The 14277-nt window shown below is 37.6% G+C and overlaps 1 protein-coding gene across 3 annotated transcripts in view; it reads right to left on the reverse strand.

The window, feature by feature from the left end:
• Positions 1-14277, reverse strand: part of DHX9 (DExH-box helicase 9) — a 54547-nt gene that overhangs the window by 4861 nt on the left and 35409 nt on the right. For all 3 annotated transcript variants that reach the window (XM_022593307.3, XM_089910260.1, XM_089910263.1), the window contains 10 exons: positions 10532-10688; positions 8329-8429; positions 6800-7013; positions 6523-6617; positions 6146-6219; positions 4792-4944; positions 2352-2512; positions 1420-1531; positions 671-832; positions 429-556 (listed from right to left, as the gene is read on the reverse strand). In XM_022593307.3, coding sequence (XP_022449015.1) covers positions 429-556; positions 671-832; positions 1420-1531; positions 2352-2512; positions 4792-4944; positions 6146-6219; positions 6523-6617; positions 6800-7013; positions 8329-8429; positions 10532-10688 — 1357 coding nt within the window. The remainder of the gene's footprint in view (positions 1-428; positions 557-670; positions 833-1419; positions 1532-2351; positions 2513-4791; positions 4945-6145; positions 6220-6522; positions 6618-6799; positions 7014-8328; positions 8430-10531; positions 10689-14277) is intronic.

The raw sequence follows: 14277 nt of genomic DNA on the forward strand, positions 1-14277 counted from the left end.
AAAGGTGCTAAAAACCTGTGTTCTTCACAAGTGGATGGATTTAAAAAATCCTCCCATCTAAGAGTGGATGTGTACAACTGATTCACTCTGCTGTACAGCAGAAACTAACACAACACTGTAAATCAACTATACTCCAATAAAAATTAGTAAACACAAAAAGTCCTCCCAAAGTAGCACAATTCTCAAAAGGTCTATTAATCATCTCTGTACTAAATTACAATTTGAACACTATAACCTTTTGCATCCTGTAAAAGACTGAATTAATATGAAAAACTGATTATCACCAGAGTTCAAAGAAATAAGAAATAGCCAGGAACATAGAAAAAGCAAAGGGTCTAATGTTTGAAGCTAAAATATACTGCACTGTCAATGTGCATGTATTACATTAAGGTTACTTCAGATGTGTCTTAAGAATGTGAGACTCTTACCTTCTGGAAATCCAGAATTAATCAGAATCTCTTTGAGCTGAACTTTGGCTTCCCAGGTCATTCTAAGTGTAGCCATATTTAGTCTTTTGTGCTCACAAAAACGTATCTCTGCTTCTTCTCCACCCATTCTAAAACAAACAGGTTGTTAAGAGTCATTCCCAAAGCCTAAAGAACTAGATATAGATTACAAAACTAGAGACAGTTCACCCAAATCTTATAATTCTCCTCTTTCAAGCCCATACCTAGCATCATCCCAAGCTTGGAATACTGATAAAAGGGCCACATGATCAGAAAATCTGTTTCCAGCAAAATTTCGATGGATATAACCCAGTCGCTTTCCTTCACTGATGAAAGGCTCCGGAAAGCAGGTGGCAGCAGAGATGGTACAAACAGCATCTCCCACACTGAAACAGACAGGAAAATTCAGTCTAGATCACATTCTTGTTCCAGCAACTTGGGCAGTACTGTCAACTGTGGGTCAGTCTTTATTGGCTATGATATTGCTTTAATAGCACTGAAACTGGCTGAACAAAAAGAATTTTACAGCTGCTCTCTTAACAGCTGCAAAAAGGGGAAAAATAATGAGTTCTGGTATTAATGGAAGCATATTTACCATAAACTGACCAAGTATTATATTTTTCCTTTCCCATTCTCCCTCATCTTACAAAATTTCTTAATCTTCAAAACCTTCTAATAACATATACCTGTTTTCCTAATCTTTCTCTTTGAAGGAAAACTACTTAACCTACTTAACTGCACTTCTCTTTTGAGAAGTCTGTGCTCTTTCCCCAAAAAAGTTGGGCCCAGGTGTCCATCCATTGACTGTTCTTCTCATTTCACACTTTTCTCAGTATCTAAAGTATGCCACTTCTCTACTGAAGAATATTTAGTTTTTTCTTCTATTCGAGCCCATCCTGTTTTTATTGGGAGGGGGATAAAATTCTAAAACTGTTTTACCATTTAACCATCAGCAATAAAACAAAGCACTTACTAGAAAATACACCCCATTATCATCATTTTGCCAAGACGAGGCTCAATGGGGAGCTTAGCCAGGATTCGTCCCAGAGGAGTCAACTCATCATTGGTATCTAATGCATCAAGCTCTGTGGGGAGATATTTCTTTGTGAGCAGAAACAGTAATGAACACCCCTTTAACCTAGGCAAAGATGAAACATCTGTTTATAGATTAAGGTTCAGATACTGCACTTAAGTTTTCCTCAACTGTCAAGCCAACTGCCAGCACCATGCTCATAGCCAACAATTCTCTTCACTCAGAAACAGAACAAAACCAAATTCTAGAGCACCTAACATGAAGAAGGTACTAGAATTAGGCCCTGTAGGCTGTAAAGCTGAGTACCGTCCATGAGAAGTCTATAAATACAGTAATAACTGTAATAGCAGCATAAACAGCTACATGCTCTAACATGTCTGATAGCATCTGTTGATAATTTCTAGAAAGAAATGAAATCTGGAGAATAAAAGTCTGAAGTTCACACAGCAGGTGAGCGCGAGATTCAAAATTCAAATTCAGATCCCCCTGGACTCCAACGCCCTTATTTTTTTCCACTATACTACATTGCCTCTGTAAGTGTGATAATATAAATAGATGTTCTATGAAATGTACATAAAACACTGTGGGTATCATGAGTAATTCACGTTCTGATCATTAACCACTGGTTAAGAGATAACGCGTGCCTTTTCTCCATTTTTTCCCCCAAATAAGACTCACATCATCCTTTTCTTACCTTATGCTGCTCATTTTATATACTGACCACACTAAGTACATTAAGCAACACCGGAAGTTTTGTTATCACAGCCCTGTGGACTATATCCTCTTCTTGACTCATTTGTTAAGTGTTACTTGCCAGGACAAGACAGATGGTATAATTAGCATGTGTTAGGCAGGTCTGTATTTGTAGGTACCTCTAAGTGTGTGCTCTGCTTCAATCACAGCATCCAAAGGCGGAGGTTCAATTGCCTTGGCCAGGAATTGGCCAATTCCTCCCAGACGCAGAAGTTTTATGCTCAAAGCAATTTCATGCAATGGTGTTCGGAACATCTCCGGGGTCATGTGGGTTTCGAGTCTAAGAGAAAATAAGCATAAAATAACCATCTTCACTTGTGTACACAAACGTTTATTTAACAAAAACTTCACAGAGAGATAATCAGGAATATATAGAGCTGCCCTTTCCTCATCGTTTTACAATTACAAAAGAACGTTTTATATTTACGACAAAGACTCTCTGGACAAGACCCTCTTAAGTGGTTGAGTAGTGGCTTACGACTTCACCCTTATAGCTTGAAGGCATTTTCAGCTGAGTGAAGGAGGATGAAAAACTATCCCAAATCTCTAATGTTATTACCCCCACCCATGGCTTCTTCAGGTCTGGCTGCTGACAAACATGGCTTAAAAATGGTAGCAAGGGGCTTCCCTGGTGGCACAGTGGTTGAGGGTCCGCCTGCCGATGCAGGAGACACGGCTTCGCGCCCCGGTCCGGGAAGATCCCACATGCCGCGGAGCGGCTGGGCCTGTAAGCCGAGGCTGCTGAGCCTGCGTGTCCTGGGCCTGTGCTCCGCAACGGGAGAGGCCACAGCAGTGAAAGGCCCGCATACCACAAAAAAAAAAAAAAAAAAAAGGTAGCAAGACCTTCTGTGGGAGATGCAGGCTAATTTTAATATCTCCCTGCTACCTCTTCCCCTACTTCCTGGTCTGTATAAATTTAGTGCCACTGGAAAGGATCTTACAGATTATCTAACCCTTTAAATTTTTAATAATAAAAACTATTAATATAAATCAATATTAACAATAATAACAATAGCTAACATTTACTGAGAGTTTACTACGTGTCAAGTATTGTTCTCAGTATTTTCCATTACTGACTCACTTAATTCACAAATCCTACGGGATTAGTATTGTATTACCTTCCTTTTTCAACTGAGGAAAGAGACACAGAAAGGTTAAGTAACTTAATCTCATTTTGTAGAATGGGGAAACAAAGGCCTAAAGAGTGTAAACGTTTAAGGTTATGTGATACATTAGGCACAAATAGTATAAAATCCAAGTCTCTACGTTTCCAATTCAGGCTTATTCTATATAAACTATTTATAATGAAGATTCATAGGAACCATTTAGAGGTGAATTCCAACATTGCTGGTAAGACCCAGATCAGCTTTAATCAGGTTTACATAGATACATATAGCGTATCTATTCCTCATCCTACAGAGAAAAGAACAAAAATCCCTTACAGATCTATTCATGCTGTTAACTAATTAGGAGCTGGTTTTACTCTAATATTATAGTACTTGTTTATTCAGGTCAAGGGACAAGACAACCTTTAAAAAGAACTAAATGTCTTCCAAATGTTGCAGCCAGTCTCCTGCATCAACTTCTGATGCTCAAATAAACTAACATTTGTAATTACTAGGGAGCCATATGTTACCAGTATATAAAAGCAAATCAAAGCTCTGACCTTTCTTCAGTGTGCTATATACATCTGGTCACCTAAATTAGTCCGTCCCACAATTCTTCATTGTGGTACACACAAACACACCTCCTAACTCTACCTTTATTATCAACTGGTTAAAGCTAATGTACACCACACTGATTTCCAGAAACATACAACTAAATACATAACTTAAGCCTATAATTCAGAGAGAGAAGTTATTTTTTTATTTTTTAAATTGGGGGGTGAGGTGGGAGGCAAGGAATAACGACTTTATTTGGAAAGCTAGCAAACTGAGAAGACGGTGAGCTCACACCCCAGAGAAGTATTTTTTAAACCAATTGGTCTCATCCACAAACATTCTCCAAAAGGATCTGTGGTATAAATGGAAACGGACAAGGTATTAACAGACTTGGATTTCAGTCCTGGAGAAGTCAGCTAAGCTTCTTAAGCTTTGGCTTCCTTACCTAAATAATGCCCTCTGTTTCTCAGGCACATAAGGAGGATCATATGACAGAGGTGATGTGCTAATGGGGGGGTAGGGGAGGGTGTCTATAAATACAAGAGTATTGTTATTTTAAAGTTATTTTTCAGAAAAGTTAACCATTCCATAAATATCAGTAATCCCAAAGTGATAAAGATGTGTGGTGTGGAAAACATGTTATGCTTTTAAAAGGTTATTAGTAAATAGTAAATTGGTATCAAACATGCCACCATTGATAATTTCTGATTTCATCCTTACCACAATCTCACTACCTAAGCTAAGTTTCCTCCAATTAACAGGAAGCACTTATGTTCTGAGTTCATTAAGTTTATGTAAGGGCAGAGAGGTGTGGGGAGGGGTGTGTGTGTAAAAGGCTAAAAAAAAAAAAAAAACCCCCAAAACACAACTTCATTCTTTACTCAAGAATTGGTCTTACCTCTCAAAACGAGCTCGGCTACAGAGGTGAAAGCAGAAGCCAGGCCGTACGCGGCCAGCTCGTCCTTTCCGCTGCTCGAGGTTTGTTTTGGATGCCCAAACTGTAGCATAATTGGTCATATTGTTGTGAGCAGTGAACAGCTTCACTTTTTGCCTAAATAGGAAAGAGCAGTTAATTCTAAAACTCACGAGTACTATCAATACATAACTATTACATTTCCACTAAGTGGCAGACGCTTTCCAGTCATGCCTACTGGCGATGTCTGTCTGTGAACAGCACCGCTAAGAATTTGACTCTGCACTCTTTCAGGCTGCCAACCTGCTAGGAGGCAATACAATATACATGTGCCACTTACCAGCTGGATGATCTCGGCCAAGTTACTAATCTTTCTGTGCCTCATCTGAAAATGAGTATAATACTATCACCTACCTTGCAGTGTTTTTACTTATGAACATTATGTGAATTAATGAACATATAGCACTTAAACAGGATCTGGCACGTGCAGTTAAGTGAGTGATAATTATCCAAAGCCAACTCTATTCCGAAGTTTAGTTTAACTTTTAGGCAATCTATGATCTAAAGGCTATGTGCTAAACTGGAACATGTAGCACTTCTGATGACCTCACCAAGTGGTGTTGGCACGGTCCTCTTGAACCCCTAAGCAACCTCAGAATTTGTCAATGTTACACATAGACAGCTGGCACTAAATGACTGGGATTGGCACAAAAGAGGGGCATGCTATTCACTATTCCCGAAAGTGGGCATTGGCAAATCTTCAATTGCCAGGAAAGGCTTAGGGGCTACAGAGAGAAGACATGAGGCACAAACTGGCTAGACAGAACAATGTTTCGACGTTTTTGTCCTCTCTGTGTATCAATTAGCATGTAATTACTTTACGTATACACAATGCCTCCCTGTGTATTTCCCAGGGTATCTCATACCAAATATGAAGTCTTAATCCTTAAGTAGTGTCCTACAAATAGGACACTTGTCATGAGCTAAATATTGGACATCTTTATACACCAAAGAGCATGCCACTGTGTGGCAGTGGTCAATGGAAACACCCAATGGGAAATGAGCAAAACACCAGCAGACAAGAATAAGTGGGAAGCAGTCAGAAGTTAGTGTTAAGCTTCGTCACTTTCTACCATAACTGATATGATGATCAACACCAAGAATCATTAATTACACTATAACTCAGTACATACAGATGCAGCACAGTAATTCTGATGGTAAGAGAACACAAGAGTTTTAAAAATAAGGTGTTTTTGATTCTGTTAACTGATTCTAGACACTACATGGAGTATTGTAAAGATTTACTGTATTCAAGGCAATGGGTTCCTTGGGAACTTACTTGCAGGAGTCAATGACATAAACAACATCATTTATGGTAATGCTTGTCTCAGCAATATTTGTGGACAAAATAACCTGTGAAAAAAGAAATGGTATTAAGAAAAATTACACTTCAGAAAGTATTTTCCTATTATGTACTTAAAAGGAATGGACTGCTTATGTAACAAATGACAACAGAATTACAGAAATCTTCAAATAAATCACTCATTCATTGACTGGATAATTGAAAAACCTACTAAGCTCATGAAGAAAGGACCCCTTTTTTCTTCCTCAATTCAGATGGATTACAATTTTTTTGGATAGCTCTTTGAAGGTCTGTAATAGTTGTCTAATATCTACGTTACTTCCAACCCCGTAACTGTAATGTTTACTACTTACCTTGGTCACTCCACCTGGTACTGGATCAAATACTTTGCGCTGTTCCTCTCGAGGAATCTGAGAATGCAGAGGTAGAATCTGATACCTATGGCTTCCTATAAAAATATGGAAAAGTTAAGGTCTAAAAATAGGAGCCGAGTTTAAAACTTCTATATTATGCATGTTTTTAATCAAAAATTGATACAACACTAAATTTTGTTTTCACATATTGGCTAGGGTGCAAGCAAATTCATTCATTTTTCACTCAAATAGTTGAGAATTCAAAGAAGACTTATACCAAAATGTGGGTTCATTTCCAAATGCTTCTGCATAGTATAAATCAAATTCCAGCCAGGCAGAAAAACCAACACAGCTCCAGGAACATTGAGGGTCTCGATGTACTTAAGTAGAGCCTCGATGAGTTCAAAAGGAGTTTCTTTCTCATTCAGTTGAGCCATGCTCATCTTTGTTTCTGGACCATATTCATCACCACAGATCAGGTTGCAATTTGCCTGCAAAAACCAGGGAGACATATTTTGGACTGTCTCCATCAGTACAGCTCATGAGTTAAGTCTCCTTAATGTTCACATGACACCTAATGTCCTTATTGATTCTACCTGATTAGTCTTATCTGGCATATAGAAGAAATTTAATTTTCAAAAACTACTGCACGTTGACATACTGAATTTTTCTACTGACCAATACTTCCCATAGGACATGACTAAAATTCAAGCACAAACTCTTAAATTTGACTCTAAAAATTCTAATGGCTCCTTCTACCAAGCTTATTTGTATCATATGAACTATAAACTCTTGGTTTTTCAAAAATATTTTCCTTACTGATTAATAAACTGCTCCTATGATCCTCTCTTTGTATCAATTATCATGTAATTATATATACACAATGTCTTCCTGTGTAATTCCCAGGCTCACTCATACCGGCAGACAGGGTATTTGATCACCTCATCTACATGTGAAATAATGTGGTCTGTATTTTGCAAAAAGTCTGCCTGAGAACCAGTGATAAACCAAACCTTCAGTAACGGAAAATGAAGTTGTTACAATTGATTTTTCCCCCCCTAAGAAACTTTTTAATTCATCGGATTTGAGGATATAATTCATAATATAATTCATTTATATCCTCAAATCTGATGAAAAATACCCAATCCTAGGTTATGTTTATCATATTCTGCATTGCTGGCTGCCTTGTAGCATTCATTCTGTTCATGTTTCCAGATTCAAGATGCATTTTTAAATATCACTGGTCCAACTCTGAAGCACTACGAAATAAGTGTCACTTTTCTTTCCTGTTTCTTAGGAAATCCCTCATCATCCCCTACTTTAATACTCTCTCCATCTGCTAATGTCATTACCATACAGTCTCTGTAACCTAGGACTGTAGCTGCTGTTGCTTAAACTTTATTGTACATATGGGTCACCTGAAGGTCTTGTTAAAGTGTGGATTCTGATTTAGGAGATCTGGGGTGGGGCACAAGATTCCACCTCTCTTCCAGTTTCCCAGGTGCTGTGGCTCATGGAAAACACTCTGAGCAGCAAAGCCTTACAAAATGGGAGTTATTAAATATCTTACTCCTTTCTCTTTTTTTAACCTTTATGCCAGAGATGATTTAACTCATGGTATGAAAAGCGCTTTTCACTGAACATGGAACTCTTTGGAGTGAAATATATCAATTAATTCAAAGATAGACATTACAGTCAATTTTTAGAAGTTTTTTGTAATGCTAACTCACTGCGTGTTTTTACTAAAATCATTCCCTGCAATAACAGTTTTGCCCACAATGAAAATTCTTCATGAAATTCACTTACATCATCATCTTCACCACTATCATCATCCTTCTCCTTCTTCTTCTTGTCCTTTGGTGGAGGAATGAAGTGGGTCATCTGAATACAGTCTTCCAGAAAATATTCTGGCAGGACAATGCAGTCAGGTAAGTACTATCAACTTGCAGAACGGAGCAGTCTTTAAAACCCATTTTCTAATTCATAATTCAAAACTACTTCATACCCTTCCATCTGATTCTTCACAACTGCCAAGAAGCTTCAGTGTCAATAAACTCTTTTTCCAATCAAACTCAGTGTTTCCATCTCTTGGACCTTGGAGGAGGGTGAGGTATCTCTTACACATGTTCCCACAAAGCCAGTCAGGGTATCCGCTATACACAATATTCAAACATTCATGGAATGCATGCTCTATGTTGTATACTCCCACAGTGTGGGTGTTATATATAGAGAGAAATTACTATCAATACAATAATATACCACAGTCCATCCTTCCTCTATCAGGATGTACAGGTAAAAATGGGTTCCTTTTAGTTATTACTCTTAAAAAAGGATTTCAATGCGAAGGTTGGAACATCTACTGATCAATTATGCTCCTGAGGTTCTTTGAAGTGTTCCAGAAGTGTTTCAGAAGTAACTCATAATCTAAACACTTCCCCTCTATACCCTTAGAGCCCCAAAGTACCATTCTCATCTCATTATATCAAAGGTACATACTATCAACATGACTCATCACTGATGATATTAAACTTGATCAACCTGAGGTAGTGTTTGCCAAGTTAACTCCATCGTTGAGTGGCTCGTTTCCCCCTTTCCATACTCTACTCTTTGGAAGCAAGTCATTAAGCACAGCACACACCGAAGGAGTTAAGCATCACTTTGCTGAGGTAAGAGAGAGTATCTACGTAATTTTTTTCTAGTTCTTCCACATGACAGCTTTGTCTTTATTACCCACTTATTTATTCAACCACCATATAAATTCATGGGTATCTATTCTATACTTTAGGTTATAATCCAATACTATGTTTTCTACTTTTTTGTTCCAACTATTCCATTTTTGGGCACTGAGAGCTTTCATGTTGACTCCTATGTCCCTTTGTCCCCTTCACTGTTTTTTTATTTTTTGAAAGCACTTCCTTACTTTCTGTCACTATAAGGTGTTTCAGGCTCATCTTGTATATTCCCTGCCTCAGCTTCAGAATCAGTCATTTCTTCAAGGGCATCTGGTTCCTTTAACTGGAGAGTGGTACTGGAAACATGATCTGGGTGTTGGGCATGATCCTTGCTACTGGGATATCATTACTTCTAGGCCTGCTCAGCAGACAGAGCTAGAAAATATATCTATGTATGCTAATCCATGGATCCATACACATGTATATTTAGTTTTGTATCTATCCATTTCTATCTAAACACGAGTTCTCACTAATGTCTCCAGTTGTAATCCAGTACCACAGGGTTCACTCAAGCCTTCCCTCATACTTACCTGTAACCTCCCACTCCAGCAGTAAACCTGGTTCCCACCATCTGTCATCCATTTAATTATTTTTTCAACGCCAGTATGCATGCAAAGCAGTTGCAGCATTATTAACCCTCGTGAGATATGAGCGCACTGACTTTTATTTCAGAGCTACCCTCACCTTCTGAATTTCAAGTTAGCATCCTGGCGTAGCCATTCATCATTTCATATGTACACTGAAAAAATTTTAGCTTATTTTCATGCCCTCAATTAAACTGTGCTGTAATTAATTTTTAAAACCAAGCTACTAGATGACTATTCTAGAAAATGGTGATGACAAAATCTTCTAAATAAACTCTTAACAATCAGAAATATTTGACCTTGAAACTCTCATCTTAATCTCACTTCAAAATCTGCCTGCTCTGGCTCTAGGAAAGATTGATTCTCTAGTTAATTTGACCCTGGCTGCTTAAACTTTTAACAGTTATTTCCCATGAACATCTATAGGCATATTAATTTACACTTGATATAAAATCTTACAAGTTAACTTTAGCTGTAAGGACAGGAAATTCACTGGATACGCAAACTCCTCAAGTTGTAAATGAAACTCACTACTGCTTGACTAAAACCCCAAGAATGCTATGATGCATCTGATACCCTGATTTGGATTTTATTTTAAATATCCTTTAAACTATTACTCCAATCTCTAGGATTAAGAAAATCCACACACTACAAAAAATGTTCACCCTCCCATCCCACCCCCACAATATTTACCTTGAACTGGGTAAGTCCTCCCATAAACTTCAATGATTGGGCAACTGAAGAAATATTCACAGAACATGCTCGTATCAATAGTAGCAGACATGAGAACAATGCGAACTTCAGGATATGCCTGAACGACATCACGCAACACTACCAAAAGGAAGTCAGTCTATTAAAACACAAACACAAATGGAAAAATAAATGCATTGAAAAGTTCTTGCTCACAAGGTACAGCTAAAAGATTTCTTGTGTTAATAAGCCACAAGACATCAGTGAAATTCAGTTTCTTGGGCGGCTTGTAGAAGTAAGATGAAGGATTACAGTGGGATACGGTAACAGTATTTTTAAGAACGTTGTAGCGTACTCGTGGGAATTAGAAATGAGCGCTACTAGGGTAGGGGAAGGGAAGGGAAGAGAAAAAAAAAACATTAACGAGAGGAAATTTTCAATGAAATTTATATTTTCAGTTGCACAAACTACTAAAGAAAAGGGGAAAGCCATGATGAGCCAAAAATCAGTTTTCCAATCACCTGTAAAGTGAATCTTACAAGTGCTGAAAAGGCTATATTTAGTCCATTCAAACAAAATGGTCAAGACATTTATTATTTAATAATGTAAAGTTTCCATCAACCCACCAAACAACAACATGAAAGCTAGAACTCTGATAAAACCTTTCTCCAGCTATGGGGTCTTCAAATCCATCACTCTGTCTCCCCAAATAGAGAAATCCACCATCCTGAATCTTTTTAGTCCTTTTCATATACCTTTTCTCTGATCTATATGCATATCTAACTAGACATACACACATATATATGCATGCATACATATATTTTAAGATTTACCTATTCTATTCTTTTTTTTTTTTTTGCAGTACGCAGGCCTCTCTCTCACTGTTGTGGCCTCTCCCGTTGCGGAGCACAGGCTCCGGATGCGCAGGCTCCGCGGCATCTTCCCGGACCGGGGCACAAACCCGCGTCCCCTGCATCGGCAGGCAGACCCCCAACCACTGCGCCACCAGGGAAGCCCTGATTTACCTATTCTTAACTTTATGAGAAGGTATGATATTTTATGTAATCTTTGGGGATTTCCTTTTTCACATCCTATAGCACTGCTAAGACTCACCCACGTGTGAATCACCAGTTATTCTTTCTGATGACTATTTAAATATCCCAATGTGTGTATGTACCCATTAATTCACCAGTAGATTTCTGGTGCTAACTACTGCAAGTATGTGGGTTGTTTCCGGGATTTTACTCTTACAAACATTTGCTACTCTGAACATCCTAGTTCATGTCTCCTACGGTACATACGCCAAGTTTCTGTGGGTAAGTGTAGGTATGGAACTGCACTCATAGGATGTGTAAATGTTGAACTTTTGCAGACAATGCTCAACTGTTTTCCTAAGGCATTCCACCAGTTCATAAACCACTATGAGCAATGGATAAGAGATGCTGCTGCTATTTATATTCTCCAATACTTGGCATCATCACTTAAAATTTTATTAACCAAATGGATATAAAGTAGATGTACCTTATTATGGTCTTGGTGTGCACTTTCCTATTCGCCAATGAGACTGAACACCCCATCATATGTACTAGCCAAATATCATTCCTCTTTGTAAAATGCCTATTTCCTTGTTTTTCTACTGTGTCATCTGTACTTTGCTTACTGATTTGTAGGAGGTGTTTATATTTTCTATACTAATCCTTTGTTGGCTATATTGGAATCTTCTAGCTTGTGGTTTTCCTTAAAGTATCTTTTGAATGAATACACAATCTTAATCTTAATATAGATGAATACCTCAGTCTTTTGTTTCATGGTTAATGCATTTCATGTTCTAAGAAATTCTTCCAGAAGGTATAGAACTATGTTGCCCAATACAGTTGTGGCTACTGAGCACATAAAATGTGCCTGGTCTAAACTGAGATGTGTTCTAAGTGTAAAGTACACAGACAGATTTTGAAGACTTAATATGAAAAAAACCCGCAAAAAAAAGTCAATATATTTTTTATATTGACTACATGATGAAAATATTTTAGATATACTGAGTTAATTTAACCTGTTTAAAATATGATGCTAGAAAATTAAAAACTGCATGTGTAGGCCACATTATATTTCTACTGGATAGTGCTGTCTAGATGTCTACTTGAGCTTTAAAACTGCTTTGGCATTTAAGTCCTTATCTGGAGCTGATTTCTGTATCTGGTTATAAGGTAAGGATCCAAGTTCAAGTATTTCCTTATGGATGACCAACTGTTTCCAGCTCCATTTACTGAACAGTCCATTCCCTTTCCACTGATCTGACATGCCATCTATCACTCACTCTATTATACCGAAGCTGCATGCAACACACAATCTGTTTCTACACTCTGTATTGTTGTTGGTCAAACTGTCATCTCATCTACTATACTGTCTAATTATTATAGGTTCAAATTAAGTCCTGAGATCTGTAAAGCAAAGACCCTTCATTCTGCTCTTCTACAGGAGTCCTTGTTATTTTTGGCCATAAATCTTCCCTATAGGTATTTATAATCAGCCTATTAACAAAATCTACTGGGAATGGATTAGAATTGCATTCAGATGTGGATCAACTTCAGGCAAACTGACATCTATATTATATTGGTCGTGAACACAATCTGGCCTTTTCTAATGTCTTGTAATGAAGTTTTATTTTTCCTGTATAGGTTCTGCATATCTTTTTGTTGGACTTAGTCTTAGGTGTTTGACATTCTGACTAGCGCAGTGGTATCTTTAGTTGTTTTCTAGCTGTTTGTAATGTACACAATGCAACAGACTTTTGTATATTAACTTTTTTTCCCAGCCATATTGCTAAGTGTTTCTCTTTTTTTTGGCCGTGTGGCATGTGGGATCCTTATTCCCCGACCAGGGATTGAACCCGTGCCCCCTGCAGTGGAAGTGCAGAGTCCCAACCACTGGACCGCCAGGGAAGTCCCCTATTATTTCTAATAATTGGTCTTTTAAGTTCTCTTGGGTTTTCCCCGTAAAGTGATGTTTAGATAAGGTTCATCTGAAAAAGAACATATGTTTCTGCAAAGGTGTTTTTCCATTTTTACTGCGAATAATACATTAATATAAACAATCTTTCAAAAAAAGTTGACCAAAGCCACTTATTTTGGGGGAAAATAGTAATGATGATCCATGATGTTTCTAGTGTGACCTGGAATAATTTAAACTCTAAGAACATTGGTATGTTACCAAGCTAGTAAAGAAAATACTGAAACATTTATTATGATTAAGTTAATTGGGGGGGGGGAAACATTAGTTTTCAAAAGATTCTGAATGACAAAAGCAGCAAAAATTTTATCCTACGGAACAGATTTGATTTAAAAAGGTCACCTGAAAGACCATGCAAACTTTCTTACTTGCTTTAGCTCAACCATAAAGATCAAAATTTTGCTAAAACTAAGTATGATGAACAACAATGGCTATGGAATTATTTTCTAAAGAGGATGAGCTCCAATGAACGTTTTAAGTAACAGTAGCTTGGAAACAGTTTGAATGACATACTGTCCACCCACTAATACCTTTGTGTGGATATGTAAAACAGTGCCATAAAAACAAGTCACTGATTTATGGTATCAATCTCTGAATTATACAATTGTATAATAAGTTAATTCTATACAAGTTTTGCCAAGGACCAAAAGAGGATAGGGTGTGAAAAAAATTCTAGTTTTTTCTTATTTCTGGCATGATTATCATTAATGTTGGAAAAGACTAAAGCTGCAAACATCCGAAAA

The sequence above is a fragment of the Delphinapterus leucas genome, chromosome 1 (genome assembly GCF_059928025.1).
Source record: "Delphinapterus leucas isolate spDelLeu-1000000601 "Yukka" chromosome 1, BTC_Dleu_Yukka2, whole genome shotgun sequence".
Lineage (NCBI taxonomy): Eukaryota > Metazoa > Chordata > Mammalia > Artiodactyla > Monodontidae > Delphinapterus > Delphinapterus leucas.